The sequence below is a fragment of the Lynx rufus genome, unplaced genomic scaffold (genome assembly GCF_022079265.1).
Source record: "Lynx rufus isolate CCGP_SWC_20201006 ecotype Redwood Valley unplaced genomic scaffold, mLynRuf1.p SCAF_43, whole genome shotgun sequence".
Taxonomy (NCBI): Eukaryota; Metazoa; Chordata; class Mammalia; order Carnivora; family Felidae; genus Lynx; species Lynx rufus.
The window spans coordinates 2,018,769-2,042,993 of NW_025814860.1; the positions used below are offsets into that span (position 1 = coordinate 2,018,769).

Consider the following 24,225-nt stretch of genomic DNA (forward strand, 5'->3'; position numbering starts at 1 on the left):
CCCTGGTGGGGCTGGTGGGGTGAGGGGCTATCACTCCACCCTCCCCTTCGGGCTTAGAGGGGATGTTGGCCACAGCCTGACCAGAGTCCTGGAGAGATAGGGGCCCAGCCAGCCCAGGAGGCCATGCCTGGGTTTATAGCCCAGCTCTGACCATCCTCTTGCACTTCAGGGTCACAGAATGGGGCAAACCAGAGCGTTAGCTCAACACACTGTCCTTGGGCTGGAGCAGGCCCCATTTCTGCCTGCCGGGCTCCTTAGTGGGATTCTGTGGCTAGCCCAGCCTGGCCACGTGTCAGTCTCCTCTCCCTCTGGCTCTGTGATCCCTGGGTTGCCTCTGAGAAAGCAATGGTTTTGTCCACGTGTTGCTGAGGAGAGATGGACTGACCCCCTCTGAAGAGCTGGATGAAGTATCAGATTAATAAAAGAGAATTCTTGTAATCTGTGCTCATAGGGGTTGCCGTCCTGCTCACCATATCATCGTTGTGACATAATGAGGCAAATAGTTGTTTACACTTTATTTTAACATCAAACAAAATTGACTTTTTTTAGTATACTGCTCTGTGAGTTTTGACATGCGTAAGTTCATTCGGCCCCCGCCACAGTCGGGACATACAACAGCTCTATCCTCCCCGCAAGAAACTCCCACATGCTGGGGGCCTTTGCCATCTCACCCGCCTTACACCTGAACTCTATAATTTTGTCTTTTCAAGAATAACATATGATTGAAGTCTATAGCGCGTTATCTTTTAGGACTGGCTTCTCTTAGGCAGTGTGATACCCTTTATACCTCTCCGTGTTGTTATGTGTGCCAATAGTTCTATTTATCGCTGAGTCATGCTCTGTGGAATGAACCTGTCACAGTGTGTGCGTTCCTTCGCTTAACGAGAGTTTTCCCACTTTGGGACTATTGCTAAAGCTGCCACGAACGTTGTGCGTAGGTGTTCATGTGAGCGCAAGTTTTCATTTCTCTAGGGGATCCTTTATCTAGGAGAGGACTGTCGGCTCATGTGCTACGTGTGTGTTTCTAAGAAACTGCGAACCTTTTCTAGGGTGGCCGTGCCATTTCGCATTGCGGTCGGCCGTGCAGGACGTTCTGGTCGCCACGTGTCGCTGCTGGCCTCTTTACACTGCAGTCGTTCTGACGGGCGGGCGAGGGCGTGGTGGTGTGCCTTTACTCCGCGTTTCCCCCGATAACCAGCGACGTGAGGGTCTTCTCGTGTGCTTCTCTGCCATCCGTACGTCTTCTTGGTGAAATATCCGTTCTGCTCTTCTGCCCATTTTTACGACAAGCTCTTTGTTTCTTACCGGCGAGCTCTGAGACACACTCTGTAGACATTTGCAGACACGCTGGGTACAGTCTTTTGTCAGATGCGTGACTAGCGCATATCGTCTCGTAGTCTGTATCTTGTCACTTCAGCCTCTCGATAATGCCGCGTGCAGAGCCAAAGTTTTGATTTTGATCGAGTTCATGCTACCAAGTTTTCCTTTTATGATTCATGCCTTCAGTGCCACCCCTGAGAGCACTGTGTCTCATTCCAGGCCACGACGATTTCGTCAGTGATTTCCTATCAAAGTTAATAGTGTATATTTCATGTTTGGATCAGTGATACATTTGGAGATAAGTTTTTGTGTATGGGTTAGTTTTTGTTCCAGTTTCTTTTGGTTTGGTTTGCCTCTGAGTTGTTGCCACACCATTTATTGAAAAGACCGTACATCCCCTACTGGATTTCCTTCTCATAATCCTTTGTGAGAAATAAATCTGCCGTATTTTTCAGGTCTATTTCTGGACTCTATATTCTGTTGCATTTATTGTGTGTCTATCCTTCACCAAAACCATACTATCTTGATTACTGTTGCTTTACGTTAAGTCTTGTTCTTAAAAGATTTTTTTTATTCTTTATTATTTTTTAAAAGTTTATTTTACTTATTTTAGGGGCGCCTGGGTGGCGCAGTCGGTTAAGCGTCCGACTTCAGCCAGGTCACGATCTCGTGGTCCGTGAGTTCGAGCCCCGCATCAGGCTCTGGGCGGATGGCTCGGAGCCTGGAGCCTGTTTCCGATTCTGTGTCTCCCTCTCTCTCTGTCCCTCCCCCGTTCATGCTCTCTCTCTGTCCCAAAAATAAATAAAAACGTTGAAAAAAAATTAAAAAAAAAAGTTTATTTTACTTATTTTGAGAGAGATAGAGAGAGAGCATTGAAGGCAGAGAGAGAGAGACAGAGACAGAGAATCTTCACCAGGCTCCACACTGTCAGCATGGAGCCCGATGTGGCCCTTGAACTCACGAAATGTGAGATAGAGACCTGACCAGAAATCAGGAGTCGGTTGCTTAACTGGCTGAGCCACCCAGGTGTCCCAGTGTGTGTTAAGTCTTGAAATTAGATACTTCCCAAAGAATAAGAGAAATACCGCAAACCTCGTATCTGATAAGACACTGGTCCAAAATATTTTTAAAAATCATACAATTCAACAATAAAAAGATAAAAGAATTTTTAATAGACATTTCTCTAAGGTATACAAATGATCAGTAAGTTCATGAAAAGATGCTCAGCATCATTACTCTTGAGGGAAATGCAAATCAAACCCAAAAACAGGTTCCACTTCACACCCCCGAGGATGGCTATGATCAGAAAGACGAAATGCCAAGTGTGGACCAGGATGTGGAATTGGGATCTTTACGTGCTGTTGGTAAGAATGTTCCCACATGACCAAACTGACTCTTCTACTCCGAGGTACATCCCCAAGAGAAATGAAAACATAAGGTCACGCAAGAGCTTGTATGTTCATAGCAACATCATTCGTAGTAGCCAAAAAGTGGCTCAGTTGGCTCCTGGGTGGCTCAGTCGGTTAGGTGACTGACTTCCGATTGGGTCATGATCTCGCAGTTTGTGGGTTCGGGCCCCGCGTCGGGCTCTGTGCTGACAGCTCAGAGCCTGGAGCCTGCTTCAGATTCTGTGTCTCCCTCTCTCTCTACCCCTCCCCTAGGGGCTCACGCTCTGTGTCTCTGTGTCTGTCTCTCAGTAATAAATAAACGTTAAAAAATTTTTTTAAAAGTGCGAACGACCCAAATGTCCATCAGTTGATGTGGGATAATCCACGTAAAGAAATAGCGTTCAGTCACAAAAGGGAATGAAGTACCGCTACGTGAACGAACCTTGAAAACACACAAGTTGTATGATTCCATTCATATGAAATGTCCAGAACAGGGATATCGATAGAGAAGGAAAGTAGCTTAGGTAGTTTAGACACGGGGAGTCGGAGGGTGTGGCTGCTAGGGTATGGAGTTTCTTTTGGGGTGATGAAAACATTCCAACATAGGAGCGCCTGGGTGGTTCGGTCGGTTAGATGTCTGACTTCAGCTCAGGTCATGATCTCACGGTTCGTGGATTCAAGCCCCGCGTGGGACTCTGTGCTGACAGCTCGGATACTGGAGCTGCTTCGGATTCTGTGTCTCCCTCTCTCTGCCCCTCCCCTGCTCATGCTCTGTCTCTCTCTCTCTCACTCTCTCAAAAATAAATCAGCATTAAAAAATAATAAAATAAAATAGATCGTGGTAATGGTTGTGTAACTCCCTGAATCTAAAAACGCACGCTTTAAATAAGTGAAGTGCCTGCTGCGTAACTTGTACCTCGTTACAGCTGTGAAAGGGTCGCGTAATGTCACTCCTCCCACTTTATCCTTCATTTCCAAAATGGTGTTAGTTATTCTAGTTCCTTTGCCTTTCCATATGAATTTTAGAGGCAGCCAAAGAGGTATCCGCACAAAATCTTGCTGGACTTTTTTTTATAGAATCAGAAACTCCTGTGTAGGGAGTTTTCGTCACGGATATTTTGCGAAACTATTCTTAGAGAAAATTTGGCTTGGACGAGCCCTTTGAAATGGAAAACAGGTACGCCAGGCACCGTGCTACCGTTTTATTCATGTCGCGGTGCTCATTTCTTCTATACCTGAGATGTGACATGATGAGAGAGTCAGGGGTTGAGGGTGGGAGCAGCATCTGATGGATGCCCCGTCAGCCCTGCAGACAAGGTAAGGCTCTCTCCCTGCGTGTGTCCCGGAGGGAGAGTCTGCCTTCCCAGACTGAAGTGTGGCCTTCTCCTTCCGGGTCTCTCCTTTATTTACATTTCACAGCTGCCCCCTCTTTCTTTAAATTAAGTTTATTTATTTGTTTTGCTAGAGAGACACAGAAAGGGAGAGAGAGAGTCCCAAGCAGGCTCCTTGCTGTCAGCGTGGAGCCCCACAACGGGCTGGAACTCACGAATTGTGACATCATGACCTGAGTGGAAACCAAGAGTCGGATGCTCAACAGACTGAGCCACCCAGACGTCCCAGCTGCCCCTTCTTTTTACGAGACGGTGTTCCCCTGTCCTAGGGCTGTGCCCACCGTCCCTTGGCTTTATGATTGTTTGCTAACTGTCCTGAGAAGTGATGCTGCCAACCCCAGGGGGCCCCAGGATGTTTGCCTGGAGTGTGGCTGTGCCTCTCTGGGTTCATCCGAGACTGAGATGAGCCCAGCCATCCTTGGTCTTCACTTGCTGTCTCTTGATTCGGAAGGAAAGTCCAGCACCACCTCAGGCTCGCAGGCCTATATGAGCGTGTGTAAGGCTGTGCTGCTCCTTTCGGTTTCTAGAAAGGAGAGGCAGGGAGAGGCAGCGGGAGAGACGGAGGTGGACAGACAGACTGACAAACCAAAGAGAATGTGTGAGTGAGAAGAGGCTGAGGGTCAGAGGGAAGGTCAGGCAGAGGTAGGTAATCTGGAGTCCCCGGGGTGAAGCACTGAGAGGTGTCAGTGAGGAATGTGCCTGGGAGAATCCCTCCAGCTGTGGCGTCTGGGGAAACTGTGGCCAGAAGACCCTGGGGGGCTGCCCTGTCCCCTAACAGTAGGCAACTACCATGGATTCCAGGATCCCACTCCCAGGCAGCTGTCTCCCCTATGGCGGATGATCCTCACCTCCCTTCGGTCCTCCAGGGCCTCCTCTTTCCATCCTGGCAGAACCCCCACCCCGTCCTTCGCCTCTGCAAGGAGAGGGAGCCACAGGAGGCCTCTTTGTTCCTGAAACTTCCAAGCCCCACAAACCATCGTTGTGAGCAAACGTCCCGTTCTCTTTTCCTTTTTTTCATTGTGAACTATAGCACAGGGCACACAGTGGAGCTTCATGAGTTGTTACAAAGCAGATACCGAGCGCCCCAATCCTCCTGAAAGGTGATCCCACCCTGACTTACCTTCCTGCCTCTCAATCACTTTTTACCGCCCAAACAAACATGCACCCTTCAGCACTTCAGTTGTTTCTGCCTGCCTTTGGCCTTCAGATACATGGAACAATACCACGTGCCCTCTTTCACGTCTGCCTTCTTTCACCCGTGTCTGTGAGAGGCCAGCCACGTGGTGGGGAGGACCTTTTCATCGCTGTGCTGTATCTCCTTGTAGGAACAGACCTCAGGTCATCCAGTGTGCTGGGGCTGGGTGTTGCTTGTTAGGTCTTGGCTGTTAGGAATAACGCCATGAACATTCTTGCACGTGTCGCTGGATGGCCACGTGCCTGCCCTTCTGTGGGGTACGTTCCCAGGATTGCTGGTTCTAGGGGCATGCGTATTTTTAGCTGTAGCGGATAATGCCGGACTTCTCTCCAGGTAGCTACACCACCTCGCAGCCCTGCCAGCGGTGCATGGGCTACCCTTGCAAGCATTTCCTGTGGTTGGTCTGCCGCTCTCCTTAGCTTTTGGCTTTTCTGATGGGTGTGTAGTAGTGTGTCATGTGGTCTTAACTTGCATTTTCCTGGTGACCAGTGAGGTTGGGCCCCTGTTCACACATTTGCAGTTCAATTGAATTTCCTCTTAAAAAATTTTTTTTTTTTAATTTGAGTGTAGTTGACACACAATATTGCATTAGTTCCAGGCATAAGATTTCCCTGTTTTGTTTTGTTTTGTTTTTTGCAGTATCCAACTCACGCCTGTTTGTCTACTGTGTTGCTAGTTTTACTGATTTATAGGAATTTAAAATATATTCTGGATATAAGTTTCTGGTCAGGGGCGCCTGGGTGGCGCAGTCGGTTAAGCGTCCGACTTCAGCCAGGTCACGATCTCGTGGTCCGTGAGTTCGAGCCCCGCGTCGGGCTCTGGGCTGATGGCTCAGAGCCTGGAGCCTGTTTCCGATTCTGTGTCTCCCTCTCTCTCTGCCCCTCCCCCATTCATGCTCTGTCTCTCCCTGTCCCAAAAATAAATAAATGTTGAAAAAAAAAAAAGTTTCTGGTCAGTTTTCTGTCATTATCTTCCTCAACTCTGCTGTTTGCCTCCACTCTCTTAATACTGTTCTTGGTTGAACAGAAGGGTATCATTTAGTTATTTAGTTAGCAGTCAAATTTCGTTATTTTTTGGTCCTATTTAAAAATGCTGGGGGCACCTGCGTGGCTCAGTCGATTGGGTGGCAGACCCACTCAGGTCATGATCTCACAGTTCCTGAGTTCGAACCCCACATTGGGCTCTGTGCTGACAGCTCAGATCCTGGGCCTGCTTCAGATTCTGTACCTTCCCCCTCTCTCTGCCCCTTTCCTGTTTAGGCTCTGTCTCTCCCTCTCAAAAATAAATAAACATTTAAAATAAATAAATAAATAAATAAATAAATAAATAAATAAATAAAAATGCTGTACCTAGGGCACCTGAGTGGCTCAGTCACTTAAGCATCTGACTCTTGATGTCGGCTTGGGTCATGATCTCACGGTTTGTGAGTCCAAGCCCCATGTTGGGCTCCCCGGCTGACGGTGCAGAGCCTTCTTGGGATTCTCTCTCGCCTTCTCTCTCTCTCTGCCCCTCCCTTCCTCATGCTCTCACCCTCTGCCTTTCAAAAGAAATGAATTCGGGGTGCCTGGCTAGCTCAGTCAGTTAGGCGTCTGACTTCAGCACCACGACCTTGTGGTTGGTGAGTTTGAACCCCAAATCGTGCTCTCTGCTGTCAGTGCAGAGCCAGCTTCGGATCTTCTGTGTGTGTGTGTGTGTGTGTGTGTGTGTGTGGGTGTCCCTTCCCCACTCATGTGCTCTATTTCAAAAATAAATAAACATTTAAATAAACAAACAAACTTTTAAAAAAAATGTACCTTTCGGGGTACCTAGGTGGCTCAGTCGGTTAAGTGTCCAACTTCAGCTCAGGTCATGATCTCACGGTTCATGAGTTCGAGCCCCAAATTGGTCTCTGTGCTCACAGTGTGGAGCCTGCTTGAGATTCTCTCTCTCTCCCTCTCTCTCTCTGCCCCTCCCTGGCTCGTGCTTTCTCTCTCTCCCTCAAAATAAATAAATAAACTTAAAATAGAAGAGAGATTCTCTTGTAAAAGAAAAATGTTGTATCTTTCTATTTAGAAAAGCCAAGTGTCCATCAGTGGATGAATGGGTAAACGAATTCTGATACTTCCATTCGATGAGATATTACTCAGCCATAAAAATGAGGCACTGACACCTGCTACAATGTGGGTGAACCTTGAAAACATGATACTCAGTGAAAAGCCAAACAGCAAAGACCACATGCTGTGTGATTCCATCTGGGTGGAATCCCAGGAAAGCAGATGAGCGGGTGCCAGGGGCTGGGGGGGGGGGCAATTCATAAAGGGTGCTAAGTTTCCTTTTGGGATAATGGACATACTCCAGAACCAGACAGTGATGATGGTCGCATGCCGTTGTGAACATACAAAATGACACCAAATTGTTCACTGTGAGATGGTTAATTTTGCATTGTGTGAATTTTGCTCCAGTTTTCTACAAAGTGAAATAAGTGTTGGGCCAAGGTGAAGAGAAACTTCCGTGCTAGCTTTCTAAGAACTTCACCATTTAGTCTTTTAGGTCAGGCAACAGTCGACCTGGGACATGAGAAGTGCCGTGGTTCTCACTGACATTGATCACCTGCCTTCTGCGTTCTGGATACAGCACCAAACACTCTCCATGTGTGTTTGCCCTCACAGGTCTCTGTGGGAGAAGCTTTCTTTTATTATCGTTACATCTTTTAAGATAAGGAAATTGAGGCACAGGAGAGTTACGAAATGTTAAAGTTTCAGTGAAGGAGGGAAACACCCCAGTGGGTAGACGAGACCTAAGTTTTGTGCGGGCCAGACTGCAGGCTCTTTGGGGCTCAGGCAAGTCTCTTCTGTCTCTGGGCCTCGGTTCCCCTGCCTGTGACACAAGGAGCCCGAGCTTGGGCAGTGCTCCTGCTGGACGCTGAGATCTGCTGGAATTGGCTGAACTCCAAGCCCTGAGCTCACTCAGAGCTTGTGTAGTTGGGGCTGAGCTCAGAGGATCCTGGTCACTCAGCAGGAGGCCGCGATGGGGTCCACAGACCCTTCCCGAGAGTAGCCCCTGGCTGGCCCTGAGCAGGGTAATTAACCTTGTAAACCCCAGTTGTACATTTGCAACCTCTCGGGTGGGGTATGAATAGCCCCCACCTCACTGCTAGGAGGGATGATCTGTCACCATAGGACCGCAGAACGCGGCAGCGTGAATTCAAGGTTATCGTAGCTACTACTGTGAGTGGGTGATTCTTTCTGGGCAGGAACACTGCTGCTGAGAAGGTGGAGGGGTCGAGGCGGGTCCGAGATAGGGTGTGTGAGCCCTGCCTGGCCCTCTGACAGACAGTGGCGGCTCCACTGGGCCCAGAACAAGTGGCAGGACTGATAAGGCCTCCTGGCCCTGGCCAGAGGGGACCCAGGTTGGGTGTACGGGTTTGGAATTTTCATTTCCAAGAATCGAGTTGTCTTCAAAAATTAGGTTACTAAACAGAATTATTTAAATGTATAATGAGGGCACAGAGGTGTGGGGTGTTAGCAGGGAAGAGTTGGAAGATGTGAGCAAAGGTTGGCCCTGGGCACATCATTGTCCAGGAATCTGTGAGGGCTTTGAGGTAGGACCACACTCAGAGACCACCTGCTCCCAATCCTGTTACAGGTGCGGAGGCCCAAAGCAGGGCCAGCCTACCCCCGGGTCCCTCCAGCTGCTGGCACCTGCCGGGTTGTCCAGGAAGTGACCGTGAGCTCTGATTTCTGCAACAGCCCAATGAGGCAGGCCATTGTGGACTCTGAGATGCTGCCAGTGAGGGTGGCGTGCGATTCGGACCTCTGCTCTCTCCAGTCCAGCCCTGGATAGCCTTGCACCCGAGCCCTGCTAGGGCAGCCTGGGAAGGCATCCGTGCAGGACCTCTGTGGCCTGGGTCCTAGTGGTCCCCCTTTACCTTTCATGGATCCCAGTACTCATTACTTGATAAGACACTAACTATATAGCCAGAAAAATAAACAAGTGCTCTTGTGAAAGCTGCTAGCAGGAAGCAGGCCCCGAGGGGGTGATTGCAGAAGGGTAGTTTCCTCCAAATCTGGGACTTCCCCCAGACTTCTGGGGTCAAGAGACTGCCCAATGGGGGCAGCAACACGGCCAGGGAAATTGGAGGAAGGGGGCCTGTGACAGAGTCCTAGACCTCACATGGGAGTACTGGGCAGAGTCCAAGGGCCCCTGTGGACAGGCCCCCATGACCACAGCTGGCCACTCCCCCAGACACAAATCCCTTCCCTTTCCTCAGCCTCGCCTCCTGCTTCTGTGCCCTTATTCCCATTTCAGGGCCATTCCTGGGAACTGTGAGAGAACTCAGAAGCCTTTTTTTTTTTTTTTTTTTTTTTTTTTTTGAGAGAGAGAGAGAGACTGTGAGCAGGAGAGGTGTGCAGTTTTCGTATATTCAGAGGATTGTGCAACCGTTACCACAATCAATTTTAGAATGTTTTCATCACCCCAAAAGAAACTCCATACCCTAGCAGCCACACCCTCCGACTCCCCGTGTCTAAACCACCTAAGCTATTTTCCTCCTCTATCGATATCCCTGTTCTGGACATTTCATATGAATGGAATCATACAACTTGTGTGTTTTCAAGGTTCGTTCACGTAGCGGTACTTCATTCCCTTTTGTGACTGAACGCTATGTCTTTACGTGGATTATCCCACATCAGCTGATGGACATTTGGGTCGTTCGCACTTTTAAAAAAATTTTTTAACGTTTATTTATTACTGAGAGACAGACACAGAGACACAGAGCGTGAGCCCCTAGGGGAGGGGTAGAGAGAGAGGGAGACACAGAATTTGAAGCAGGCTCCAGGCTCTGAGCTGTCAGCACAGAGCCCGACGCGGGGCCCGAACCCACAAACTGCGAGATCATGACCCAATCGGAAGTCAGTCACCTAACCGACTGAGCCACCCAGGAGCCAACTGAGCCACTTTTTGGCTACTACGAATGATGTTGCTATGAACATACAAGCTCTTGTGTGACCTTATGTTTTCATTTCTCTTGGGGATGTACCTCGGAGTAGAAGAGTCAGTTTGGTCATGCGGGAACCCTAGGTTCAACCTTTTGAGGAACTTCCTGTTTGCCACCGTGGCTGCACCATTTTACATTCTTACCAACAGCACGTAAAGATCCCAATTCCACATCCTGGTCCACACTTGGCATTTCGTCTTTCTGATCATAGCCATCCTCGGGGGTGTGAAGTGGAACCTGTTTTTGGGTTTGATTTGCATTTCCCTCAAGAGTAATGATGCTGAGCATCTTTTCATGAATTCACTGGCCATTTTTCTGTATTCTTTGGATAAATGTCCTTTCACATCCTTTGCCCATTTTTCTTAAGTTTATTTAATTTTAGTAATATCTACACCCAGCATGGGTCTCAAACTCAGGACTCTGGAGATCAAGTCACACACTACCTGCTGAGCCAGCCGGGCACCTCTCTGCCCATTTTTCAGGTGGTTGTCTTTGAGTTGTAAGTTTTTTTTTTTTTTTTAACATTCTGGATACAATTCCCTTATATGATTTGAAAATATTTTCTCTCATTCTGTGGGTGCTCTTTTTACTTTCTTTGGTGGTGCTCTTTGAGGCATAAACGTTTTTAATTTGCTAACTCCAATTAATTTTTTCTTTAGCCACTTGTGCATTTGGTGTCTTATCTAAGAAACCCTTGCCAGTCCAAGGACAAGAGGGTTTACTCCTATGTTTTCTGGTAAGAGTTTTATGCTGTTAGCTCTTAACTTAGGTCTATGATCCTTGTGAGAGATTTTTTTACTTTCGGACTTTACAAGTGTTAAGTCTGAACTTTCTGTCCAAAGCAAGTGTTAGAGTGAAGAAAGCAACTCTAATTATCACTTCAGGTGTGGTCTCCCTGTGGTCAGAGGAGCCACTCTCAGCATAGAGCCTGCTTGGGAATTCTCTCTGCCTCCCTCTGCCCTTTTCCCCCTCACGTGCTCTCTCTCTAAACAAACAAACAAACAAACAAACAAACAAACAAACATTAAAAAAAAAAGAATGCAACATTTTGATACAGCCTGCTTGAACCCCAAAGGCACACCCCAGCCACACCTTCCCTTTCACGCTGGTGGGCGGACCCCGTCCGCACTCTGGACAAACAGGCGGCCTGCAGGGTGCGCCCTGCTTCCCTAGAAGGCCTCGCGCCTGCGCAAAGGTCGCCTGCGCCTGCGCACTCAGCACCCATCTGCGCGCAGGCTCCTTTTGAGCTGTTCCTTGGCCCTGACACCGAGGCCTTGCGAGCTTCGGAAGACGCGCCGGGTGGTTCGTGGGTTTGGAAGCTCCCGGCGCCCCGCATTTCTGCGACCTCGGGCGCGTCCAGCTCAAGCCCCCTCAGCCCCGTCCTGGGAGCCTCCTCCTCAAGCACCCTTATCTGGTCCCAGCCGGTCCTCCTGGGAGCCCCCACCTCGCCTCTGCCCTGGGCCCTGTGGCCCCTCCCCCACCCCGGCCTCCATCCCGGGCCCGGCCCGTCCTCCTCGGAGCCCGCTCCCCGCCTCCGCCCCGGGCCCTCTGGCCCCTCCCCCACCCCGGCCCCCATCCCGGTCCCAGCCTGTCCTCCTCGGAGCCCCCACCCCGTCTCCGCCCACCGCAGGATGGGCGACAACACCAGCCCCATCAGCGTGATTCTGGTGAGCTCGGGCAGCAGGGGCAATAAATTGCTGTTCAGGTATCCCTTCCAGAGAAGCCAGGAGCACCCGGCGTCCCAGACAAGTAAGTGAGCGCCGGCAAAGGGACTGGCGCTCCCGGGCGTGCGCCCGGCGGCAGGATCGGAGCAGCGCACGGAGGCGGCTCCCTTCCCTCCCCGCCTCGCACGTTGAAACTGAAGTCGTTGACCTTTTTGTTTTCCTGATCATGTATTCAGTGCCTACTCATTAGAGTATTTGAAAAGTACGGAAGAGTAAAAGCAGAGAAAACTCACTCAGTTCAACATGCCAAAGGCATTATTGCTAACGTTCGTCAGTACCTCCAGCCTTTTGAGAATATGTAGAAGTACTGTATGAATGTATTCAGCTTGGAACAAACACGAAATGACAGGTACATCTGAAGTTTCCCCAGTTCTGCTCCTTCCCTATCGCAGGGATAACCACCTGCCATTTTGGCGGTTGTCCCTCCTGTACAGATATGTATGCAGAGAAAAACATGCCTTGTCTTGGGGATTTTCCCCCCGCATGATACATTGTTCTGCCGTTGGTCTTTTTTCCATTAAACGATCTTCCTTGGAGCACTTTTCCAGTTTATAAAGAGATCACCCTCACTCATAGAGCTGCACATAAGAACATAATAGACATTTAGATTACTTGCAGTTTTTCACTATCATGAATGTGCAGTTCCTGATTTATATTTTGTTTTAAATTTACTTTTAAATTTGTTAACATAGTACACAGTTTTAAAGGTACAAAGGGGTATAGATGATGAAAAGAAAGTTCTTTCCCACCATCGATCCCTAGCCACTCATTTCCCCTTATAGGGGCAGCTGCTATTTCCATTTTCCTGTGTATTTTTCCAGAACCTTCTGTGTGAATATAAGCATATATACACATTTTCTTTTCTTTGTTTTATTTATTTATTTTTTGTAGTAATCTTTAAACCCAATGTTGGGCTGGAACTCAGGACGCCGAGATCGAGAGTCCCATGTTCTTCAGAGTGGGCCAGCCAGGTGCACCCACACATTTTGTTTTATTTTATTTTATTTTATTTTTATCTTATTTTATTTTTTAAAGTTGATATTATTTTATTTTTGAGAGAGAGGGACAGAGAGGGAGAGTGAGAATCCCAAGCAGGCTCTGCACTGTCAGCATGGAGCCTGGTGTGGGGCTTGATCTCATGAACCATGAGATCATGACCTGAGCCGAAAGCAAGCGATGGGTGCTTAACTGACTCAGCCACCCGGGTGCTCCTACATGTTGTATTTTCTAAGCAGAAGTGAACACACTGTGCACACTTTTCTGCCATGTTGTTTTCATGTTCACTTTACATCTTGGATTTAGGTTCAGAATGATCAGAATCATGGGATGAACACACTGATTTATTCATTTAGGCCTCTGTTGATAGGCTTTTGGCTAATACAAACAGTGTAAATGTCTTTTCTGTATACATTATCATTTTTCAGAATATAGGGTCAATTCCCCACAGTGGGATGGTTGGATCTAGGGAAAAATGAACATACTGATCTTCAATAGATCAGATTTTTCTGTCTTTGTTAGTGAGATGGGTGAAGCGTCTGATCGTGATTTACATGTGCGTTTGTCTTAATGACAGAGAGCATGTTTTCCTCTTTTCACAGCCATTTGGATTTCCTTTTTAGTGAATGACTTACTCATAACCTTTGCCTAATTTCATCTTGGGTTTATTTTTTCCTTATAGATTTGAAGGAGCTCTTTAAATATTTAGGATAAAATAGGCCTTTTTCTGCGACAAAGCCACACATTCGTAGCCCGTTTGCTTCTGTGTGGTTCTTGCTGTATAGAATTTTGATTTTTATGGAGTCAGGTTTTCAGTCTGTTCTTTTGGAGTTTCTGAGTTTTGTTAAATGTAGAAAGGTGTTCTGTTCCTCAAGGTTAATGGAAAGAAACAAGACCTGTCTCGTGTTTTCCTATCTCATATTTACTATATATGTATTTTTTAATGTGTTTCTCTTGGTGTAAGTTGGACGCTCCTGGTAGGAGTTGGTGTCTTCTGCACACTTGCCGAGAGTGAGTTGTGTGTGCACCTCCCGGAGCCTTCTGAAGCAGGTGCTATGATGGGTGAGGAAGGATGTGGGAACATGGGGCTGCAGAGTGGTTGCTTCAAGAGCCAGCATGATTGTCTCTTCTCTCAGTGACTGGTTCTGCTGCCTTTCTCGCATACTGAATTCCCTGTTTATTTTTGACCTTTCATCTTTCCCAGCGATGTGGGTTCCACACTGCTGAATTACTGTAACTTTACACTGTGTTATACTTTCAGGTAGGATTAGTCGCTTATCGTTACTTCTCTTTTTCAGCACTATCCTGGTTGTTCTTGCTTACTGTTCCCGGTGAACATGAGTACTGAATATTCTGGGCCCTTCTCCCAGACTGTTGGTGGTGTAGTGGGAATCGTGTCAAATGTATGGGCTAACTGCAAAAAAATGACATCTTTGTGTTGAGCCCCCTACTCAAGAGCGTAGCATGTTTGCTTTCATTCTTGTCTCCCTTGCTAGCGTTTCTGATTTCCTCATGGACCACTTGCCCGTAATGAACTTAAAAAAAATTTTTTTAGAGGGAGGGGAGGGTAGGTGATGGGCATTGAAGAGGGCATCTTTTGGGATGAGCACTGGGTGTTGTATGGAAACTAATTTGACAATTTCATATATTAAAAAAAATAATTAAAAAAATGCAAAAAAAAAAACACCCTAAAGGTCCACATTCAAATAAAAAAAATTTTTTTTAATGTTTATTTTATTTTAGAGAGAGAGACAGACAGACAGAGTGTGAGCAGGAGAGGGCCAGAGAGAGAGGGAGACACAGAATCCGAAGCAGGCTTCAGGCTCTGAGCTGTCATCACAGAGCCCAACACGGGGCTCGAACTCGCAAACCAGGAAATCATGACCTGAGCTTAACCCATTGAGCCACCCAGGTGCCCTGCCTATAAGGAACTTCTTAAGTTCATCCCAAGTTCTTTAAACTGTATTACTCTGGTAAGGTATGTGAAGGATTTTGGTATATGGACATTGAAAAATTTTTTCTTTAGCCTGTGCTTTTTCCAACCTAGCTGTCATCGTATACTGAGAGGGTGTGTGTGTGTGTGTGAGATTCTTTTTTTTTTTTTTTTAAACTAAACGTAGTGGTAGCAAAAACATTTCCTATGTTATAATTCCTTGGAAACCGTAACTTTTGGGAAAAAAAATGTTTGTTATGGTAAAAAATATATATGTGGGGCGCCTGGATGGCTCAGTTGGTTAAGCATCCGACTCTTGATTTTGGCTCAGGTCATGATCTCAGGGTTTGTGAGATCAAGCCCCACAGTTGGCTCTGCACTGATAGCATGGAGCCTGCTTGGGATTCTCTGTCCCTGCCCCTGCTCACACTGTCTCTCTCTTTCTCAAAATAAATAAATAAACACACACACACAAAAGTGGTGATATATTAAAATACAAGTGTATATACATATTATAAAAGTTGCCATTTTAACCATTTTTAAGTTTACAGTTTGGTGGCATTAGTTTCATTCACCATGATTAATTCACTGCATTATGCACCTATCACCACTGTGTATTTCCAGAATTTTCCTCACCTCAAACTGAAATATGTAACCATTTAGCAATAACCCAATTTCCTCTGCCCTCAGCCTCTGGTAATCTCTAAACTACTTTCTGTCTCTCTTGAGTTTTGCCCACTGTAGGTATTTCATATAAGTGTAGTATTTGTCCTTTTGTGTCTGATTTCTTTTACTTAGCATAATGTTTTCAAGTTCTTCCATGTTTTAACATGTATCAAAACTCCATTCCTTTTTATGGCCATTGTGTGTATATATGCCACGTTTTTGAAGCCATCGCTTTTTTTTTTTTACTTGTTTTATTTTTTATTTTCTTAAATTTACATCCAAATTAGTTAGCATTTAGTGCAACAGTGATTTCAGAGTAGATTCCTTAGTGCCCCTTCCCCATTTAGCCCATCCCCCTGCCTCAACTCCTCCAGTAACCCTCAGTTTGTTCTCCACATTTATGAGTCTCTTCTGTTTTGTCCCCCTCCCTGTTTCTATATTATTTTTGGCTCCCTTACCTATGTTCATCTGTTTTGTCTCTTAAAGTCCTCATAGGAGTGAAGTCATATGATTTTTGTCTTTCTCTGACTGACTAATTTCACTTAACATAATACCCTCCAGTTCCATCCACGTAGTTGCAAATGGCCAGATTTCATTCTTTTTGATTGCCGAGTAATATTCCATTGTGTGTGTGTGTATATATATATATATATATATATATATATACCACATCTTCTTTATCCATTCATCCATCGTTGGACATTTGGGCTCTTTCCATACTTTGGCTGTTGTTGATAGTGCTGCTATAAACATGGGGGTGCATGTGTCCCTTTGAAACAGCACACCTGTATCCCTTGGATAAATGCCTAGCAGTGCCACTGCTGGGTCGTAGGGTAGTTCTGTTTTTAGTTTTTTGAGGAACCTCCATACTGTTTTCCAGAGTGGCTGCACCAGCTTGCATTCCCACCAGCAGTGCAAAAGAGATCCTCTTTCTCCGCATCCTCGCCAACATCTGTTGTTGCCTGAGTTGTTCATGTTAGCCATTCTGACAGGTGTGAGGTGGTATCTCATTGTGGTTTTGATTTGTATTTCCCTGATGATGAGCGATGTTGAGCATTTTTTCATGTGTCACTTGGCCATCTGGATGTCTTCTTTGGAGAAGTGCCTGTTCATGTCTTTTGCTCTTTTCTTCACTGGATTATTTGTTTTTTGGCTGTTGAGTTTGATAAGTTCTTTATAGATTTTGGATACTAACCCTTCATCTGATACGTCATTTGCAAATATCTTCTCCCATTCTGTCGGTTGCCTTTTAGTTTTGCTGATTGTTTCCTTCGCTGTGCAGTTTTTTATTTTGATGAGGTCCCAGTAGTTAGAGACCATTACTTTTAATGTATCCACAAACCTGCGTGTGGATGGATCCTCTTTTCTTAGCCACTCTCCCCCCTTTGCCCTCAGATAAGCCTCGTAGCAGATACGCCGTCAACAACACTGGAGACCATGCCGACGACCAGGATGGTGATTCCAGGTAAGGGCTTTACAGTCACTCCGTGATGGGGCTGTCGTGCCCCTTGGCCTGGGCAAAGCCCTACCTCCTGTTGACCCAGGGGTTTTCTCCTGTGACAAACCTGGTGTCCTTTTATTCCATTTGCGGGGGTTTCAGGTTGTGCAGAACTGGGATTGTGTTGCCAGTCTCGGCCTTGCTGCGTAGTTTGTTCCATGTTCCAGCTGTGGACTGGTTGGTTGCTCAAGGAGATTGGAAAACAGATGAGGCTAGAGGGAACTTTATCTACCATGAGAGGAAGATGGAGAAAATCAGTCCCCAGTGCTGTGCTCAGACTTGACTTCTCAAGCATGTGCCCAGAGGGCACATGTAGGTGCTTGGGGCAGCCCAGCCTGCTCATGGGGTGATGTGGGCTGAGAGCCAGGGCTGATGTGACCCTTGCTCTTTTAGGGCACGGATGAAAGGCAGGTCCTGGTCCTTCCTGTGTGTGCTCCCCTGCTTGTCCTGGGAGATGCCGTCAGGGTGGCAAACATAAGAAATGACCACGTCTGCTTTACATTCATTTTAAGGCTTAGTAAATGGTACTACCAGCTAAAGGAGGGTTATGAATTGCCTGCCCTCGGTGCCTCTAAACACAGCTGGGGCCTGCCTGCAGTAAAGGACTCAGCCTCAACTGTTCCATGGCAGAATAGCTGAGGTCCCTTCCTGGGCCTTTGCCATGGAGTGAGCTAGCGCTATCTCCCTCAGGCCTCTTGCCAAGACACCATATCCGCCATGGTGTTGTGCAGTTCCACAATTGTGGTTTTTACCCTTTTTTGTGAGGGTATATGGGGCCTCTGGCGTGGCCAGTGACTGTCTCTGAGGGGAGCAAGCTTTGGAAGAGAGACCGGCAGGAGAGGGCAGGGGGTGTGGGGGATTATTGGACATCCCATGTTCTGCTTGATGTAGAAGGCTGTGGTCTTCTTGTCCTCTGAGGTCGGCCACTTGGAACAAACTCTGGTTTGTTACAGGTGCGTAGAAAGCACTTTGCTCCTTCTCGTGGGGTGGGTGCATTTTGTCTTCTGCCTGCAGCATAGATTCATTTAGAGCAGGGCTGGCCTGCCCTTCTCCCTCCAAGCTCCATAGGTTTGAGGGTCGGGCTGCTGAAGCAGGAAGTGCCATTGGAGCAGTCTGTGTGGCTTTCCTAGGAGGCTGGCAGCCCCTGAGCCCTGGAGTTAGCTCTCGGAGGCCTGTAATAAAAGACTAAGAAGATGTTTTTTAGGGAATTATTTTCATATGTAGCATACAGAAGGGGAAAAACCGTAGGAAGGGAGTGAGGCATTGTGGGTCTATCAGAATTCTCTGATAAGCTTGTTCAGTAAGAAGAGCTGGTTCCTTATACTCTGTCTGATTAAACTTAAGAATTACTTCATTTGGTAATTTTAGCACATGACAGCACTCCCCACCTGCTGTGTTTTCAGAGATACGGGTTAATACCCAGCTTTTTTTTGTCCCATTGGCCTGCCAAAGCCTCTGACACCTGGGGGAACCCTGCTGTGGCTCAGACATCTTCCAAAGCAGTACAGTTAAGGTGCATCGTACCTTTTGTCTGTGTTCTCCTTGATTGTCTTCTTGAAGGGGCTTTTCTTGTGAAACCAGGAGAATGGTCCTGAGCATTGTTTTGTTAGATTGAAACGATGTTAACAGGCCACTTGTGTAATGTGTGCGTGTGGTGGAAGACGTCCACGGCCTCAGAGGAGTGAGAATGTAGACCTTTGGTGCCCTGTGTTAAAGTCATCATTTAAATTGAAATGAAATGAAATTTAGTTCCTCCATTATACTAGCTGCATTTTAATTCTCCGGGGCCACAGGCAACTCATGGCTACTGTACTGAATGGTTCAGATTTAGAGTATCTCCACCACTGTAGAAACTTCTGTTGGACCGCACTGGCTTAGAGCGTGTGCTGGTTTTATAAGGTGAATCATTAAGATGATGTGTTTCAGGGGCGCCTGGGTGGCTCAGAGTCAGTTGAGTGTCTGACTTCAGCTCAGGTCATGATCTCACAGTTTGTGAGTTCAAGCCCCGCATTGGGCTCTGTGCTGACAGCTCAGAGCCTGGAGCCTGCTTCAGATTCTGTGTCTCCCTCCCTCTGCCCTTCCCTGCTCATGCTCTCTCTCTGTCTCTCAAAAATGAATAAACGTTAAGAAAAAATTAAAAAAAAAAAAAGATGTGTTTCAGGATATAAAAATTGTCAGGTTAACAAAAACTTATATAGAGTTCAGTAGGAAGAGAAGAATAAAATGGATATTGTTCATTATCTTTAAGGTTTGAAATTCAGATTTAGAAACGTTGTAGTGTTTCTGTTGGATGAGAGTTAGGGACCACGGAGGTCATGCTTCATAGCATTATGCAGCCCCGACACTGGCAGGGCAAAAACCATCAAGAGAGGTCTTGGAGAAAGCCTGGAGTCTGTCACAAAGGCACGATCCCTCCCAACGTGCAGTGTTCTGGGCACCGTCTTAGAAGGAGAAGCTGGTAGCTTGGAGAAGAGTTGACTTTATTTCAGAACACTCAGAAATCATTTTACTTTAAAATGTTTTTTTGTGTGTGTGTGTGTGTGTTTTGTGTGTGAGAGAGAGACAGAGCGTGAGCAGGGGAGGGGCAGAGCGAGAGGAAGACACAGAATCTGAGGCAGGTTCCAGGCTCTGAGCTGTCAGCACAGAGCCCGACGCGAGGCTCACACTCACAAACCATGAGATCATGACCTGAGCCGAAGTCGGACGCCCAACCGACAGAGCCACCCAGGCGCCCCAGAAATCATTTTACTTTAGACATCATCCAGAAGACCTCGGAACTGTAAAACCTTTTGATTCTCGGTTGGCCTTGAGGGAGTGGTGGGATCGGATGGCACTGCTGCCCTCCTCAGCCTTGGCCACCTTTCTCTAAGCAGTGGGTCCAGCTTTTTGGCATGTTCACACCCTCAGCTGATGAGAACCTCAGCCAGGCAAGCTGGGTCCTCTACACCAGGTGCACACGGGGCTCCACCAGGCCTCTCTCGACAGCTTTGCTTCTACTAGTGTGCAGCTGGACATGTGTTAGAGCACTGCTGACGCTTGGAAGCCCCTTGTGCAGGTGGACTGGCGGCTCAGTCGGTTCACCGTCCGGCTCTTGATTTCGGCTCAGATCATGGTCTTATGTTTTATGGGTTCGAGTCCCGCGTTGGGCTCTGGTGCTGGCAGTACAGAGCCTGCTTGGGATTCTCCCTCCCTGTCTCTCTCTCTGTCCTCCCTTGTTCATGCTTTCTCTCTCTCCCCCCCCCCCGCCCCCCAGAAATAAATAAATAAGTAAGTAAGTAAAAAAGGTGCCCCTCTTTCCTAGAGCTGAGGTCAGTGTACGGAATGTGGATAAGCAGTGTTGTCCCCAAGCTTGGGCATCCCCCACCCCTTTCCTGACCCAGTCACTGAGTCTACACTGGTGTGTCCACACTGGCACATGCCTGCAGGCAACGTGTTGGGACAGTGCAGGTTCAGGGTTCCAGGTGTGACTCCCATTTTGCATCCTACGGTATGATCTTGGGCATGTTTCTTAGACCAGGAGCCTCAGTTTTGCCTCTTTGTAAGATGCTGAGGGTGGCAGGGCACCTCTGCCTCCCCCTCCCAGGTCTGGGTATCATGGGAACATCTGTGCCTTGGGGAGAGTACTTGTTGGTGGCTCTGCCTCCCTCAGAGGTGCAGACACAAGTTCATAAGATATGCCACTGAAGGGGGGAGGCGGGGGGGGGGCGGCACCTGGCTGGCTCAGTTTGAGTGTCTGACTCTTGATTTCGGCACAAGTCATGATCTCACAGTTTGTGGGATTGAGCCCCACGTCGGGCTCTGTATTGAGTGTGGAGCCTGCTTGGGATTCTCTCTCCCTCTCTCTCTGCCCCTTCCCTGGTCACGTTCCTTTCTCTCTCAAAGATAAATAAATGAACTTAAAAACAAAACAAAACGAAACATGCCAGCGGGGTCTGACCTGTCACCTCCACAGCCCAGGGTGGAAATAGAGCACTGCTGACACTTGGAAGCCCCAGATGCTTCTTCTCTTTTGAAACTAGAGGGATTTCGTTGGGACTTGTTTGATCGTCGAAGATAAAGGTGGTAGGAGTTGCAGTAGGGCTTCTAGGGATTCTGACTTGCTGGGTGATCTTGGAAAGTCCACAAAACATCTTACCCCTTTCTTATTATGTAAACTGATGAGCTGAAGTTTGGGAGCTGTTGAAAAAAGGGGCTCTTGGTTGTGTGTTTCTGTGGTGTGGGTCTTAGGCGTTTCTCAGTGAGAGCCGTGGGGAGCAGCAGGCCCAGCAGGGTGGCACAGCGCCGTGGCAGGCTCTTGTCCCTCCAGTGTTGTCTCCACTCTGGGGTCTGGCCTACTCTCTGTTTGCAGGGTACTGGGAAAGCAGCATGTCCCAGAACACAGGCCTCTGCAGACGAACTTGACTCTCTCAAACATACTCTCTGAAAAACGAAAGTTCATAGCACAGAGGCCTCATCCATCACGTACAGATTTGCTGCCGAAGGGCCTGCCGTCCTGTGCTGTGCAGAGGCATGCTGAGTTTGGTTTTGCAGACGGTTACGGCATCTCAAGACGTGGGGCTGCGATGTTCACTGCATTCTACAGTGTTTATAAGGCTTTTCCCTGTGGCGATCTCCCTGGATCTTACTGAGATGGTTTCATCAGAAAGATGAAATGCTCGTGCATGGGTGTCAAGTGAATACGTGTGGTGTTGGGCTCTGACCCGGGTCTTTCAGCCTTGCTCTTGCTTCTGAAGACAGACACTCACTTGTGCCCAGGCTCTGTTTACACGTGGGAGTTTGAGCTTTTGTGAGGAAACTGTGGTAAGTCTTCAACGTGGCGAGTGTCTGTGTCTTTTTTCTTGTCCGGTAAGTTGCTTAGCCTTGCCCTCAGCAGTTAATGCTTACGGTGGTACTTTTGCTAGACTTTAACACTTGTTTTAATAAAACAGCCTTGTAACTATTCATGATTTTTAAAATCAGTGTGTTTGTTTGGTCTTGATGGTCCTGTTCCCATTCCAGCGAGCCATGTCCTCCAACCGATGAGCGATTGGTTGCAGGGTAAGCCCAAGACTTCTCCGCCACCTTTCTGTCTTGATTCTTGCTGCCTTCTCTTCTTATAATTGTGCTTAACTGATTGCCCTCAGTGTTGAAAAATGACTAACGAGGCACACAGGCTCTGGCTTGGACCTCACTGCCTGATCCCTCATGAGTGCCCCTGCCCTTTCTCCACCTGGAGTTATTTAGCTATTCCACATTACCTGAGAGGCCAAGGCGAGTTTGGCTGGTACCAGGGAGACTTCTGGGACCAGGCATGCACGTAGACCTCCCCTCCTCCAGGCAGGCACCAGTGGCCCCATGAAGGTGGTAGGCAAGCAGGAACAGGCTCCTCCTCTCCCTAGCCAGCCTCCAAGAGAGACCTCTGATCGTTGCTTCTTCCCTTCATTTCTCAGAGGAGTTACAGGAGGCCTCTCTCAAGGGCTGGGTGCTAAATGTGGTCCTTGGGCTTAGATGCTGTTGTGTGTGCCCATTAGAGGCAAGAATGTTCCTGTGGAGTTTATATGGCACTTCTCCAGGAGGGTGTGGGTAAGTGGGTCCCTCTGTCCCCTTGATGGGGCATCCCCCTGGGGGTTGGAGATGCATAGGATATCCGTGAGCCCCCCAAAACAGGAGGGGGCAGAGTTGAGTTCCCTTCTATGCTGCCTCTCCCTCTCCCCGGCCCTTTTTCTTTTTCTCTTTTTTTTTTTTTTTTTTTTGCCAAGGCAGAGAAAAAGTCCTGTTCCTGAATATTCCGGCAGAAATAGAAGGTTTTCCCTGTTTTCCAGCTGGGCTAATTCATGTTAAGTGCTTTTATTTTTGGAAACAAATATTGTCACTTGTTTTTGTTTTACTTTGCTATTTATGTCAGTTGTGTCCCCTTCCCCTAAATCTCATGACAGACTCTGTGACTTTGGGCATGTTATGTCAGCACACACAGTACAGAAAGTATAAGCCCCTCAAGCATTTGCTAAAATCATAAATGTGTAATGTTAGGCTGCAGTGAGTGGATCCTTGTGTGGTCCAGACCAGCTCAGTCAGGCAGAGCAGCCTAACACCCTCCCACTCGCCACCCTAGAGAGGCCTCCTCAAAGGGCCACTCAGCGCAGTGTGGCTTTTAACTTCAGTAGTACATGGCTCTCCAGTTGGTTCCCTCTGTTCTGTCCTTTCTGAATCTAGAGGGGGAAGTGCTTTTTATTTGGCTCCTGGAAAGACACATTTTGGATTTGGATATTTATAAATGTGAACTGGGCCACTACTGTTTGCCTCTGAATCTCGGGACTCACCTCACAGCCAAACTTAGGTTCCTGGTTTGGTGGCTGAAGGCCAGGGCTGAGGCCTGTCTATGGCTTTTTGTGACAGAGCAGAGGTTTTTAGTGGAGATTGTGGGTATCACAAGAAAAAGCGAACCTTCTGGAATGGTAGGAAGTTGTTTTCCTATCCGTTATCACTGTCCGTGGAGGGGTAGTGTTTGTTCACATAGGGTGTGCAGTGTTGGCATTGAATCAGTTACGAGAGCAGAAGTATTTGTTAGGGGTTTATCATTCTGAAGCCCTCCCTCACCGTCACTGTAACCCTCAGATGGGAGTTACAGGGCAGAGTGACCCATTTAGAGTTTTTGAAGAAAGCATGTAATAATGCCTTTGGTCTAATGCTCTGGAATCTGCCGCCGTCTCTGGTTTATTCACTCCAGAGAGCGGTATTCCTGGGAAGGAGCGACGCACGCTGGGCAGCCAAGGGCTTGGGCTGTGGGTTCCAAGTTTGCCAGAATGTTTCTGACAACATCGGTGTCAGGAGGTCCAACTGCAGTCCTGACTGTGCAAGAGGCAAGGCAGCCCGTTCTGACCAACCCCCCTGCATCTGGTTTGTGTGGATACCTGGAGGACCGAGTTGGTCCTGGAGGAAGGCTGGAAGCCACCGTGACCAGCCCCCCTTGGCAGTGCTAGGCCCGGCCTGCCTGCTGCGGAGGTGCTGCCTGTCTTGCTTTTGTCCGCGTGGTGGTTGAGCACCACAAGGTTCTTGCTCCAGGCTGGTTCCAAGTTAGCCTCTAGTGTTAGACTTTGAGGCCTGCCGAGTGTAAGGAGCCCGAAGCAGCGACCCCCCCCCTTCCTAGATCATTTTATATC

The 24,225-nt window shown here is 47.8% G+C and overlaps 1 protein-coding gene across 9 annotated transcripts in view; it reads left to right on the forward strand.

Moving 5' to 3' along the window:
- The first annotated feature begins 11,527 nt into the window (after positions 1-11,527).
- Positions 11,528-24,225, forward strand: part of NPRL3 (NPR3 like, GATOR1 complex subunit) — a 44,984-nt gene continuing 32,286 nt past the window's right edge. The window contains exons 1-3 of one of the 9 annotated variants that reach the window (XM_047097872.1): positions 11,528-12,018; positions 16,984-17,053; positions 22,085-22,123. In XM_047097872.1, the coding sequence (XP_046953828.1) occupies positions 11,901-12,018; positions 16,984-17,053; positions 22,085-22,123 (227 nt within the window). In that variant the 5' untranslated portion in view covers positions 11,528-11,900. Of the gene's footprint in view, positions 12,019-12,247; positions 12,343-14,887; positions 14,968-16,983; positions 17,054-22,084; positions 22,124-22,154; positions 22,649-22,877; positions 24,068-24,225 lie in introns of those variants that run through there. The other 8 variants (XM_047097874.1, XM_047097873.1, XM_047097877.1 and 5 more) reach the window with 8 other exon arrangements.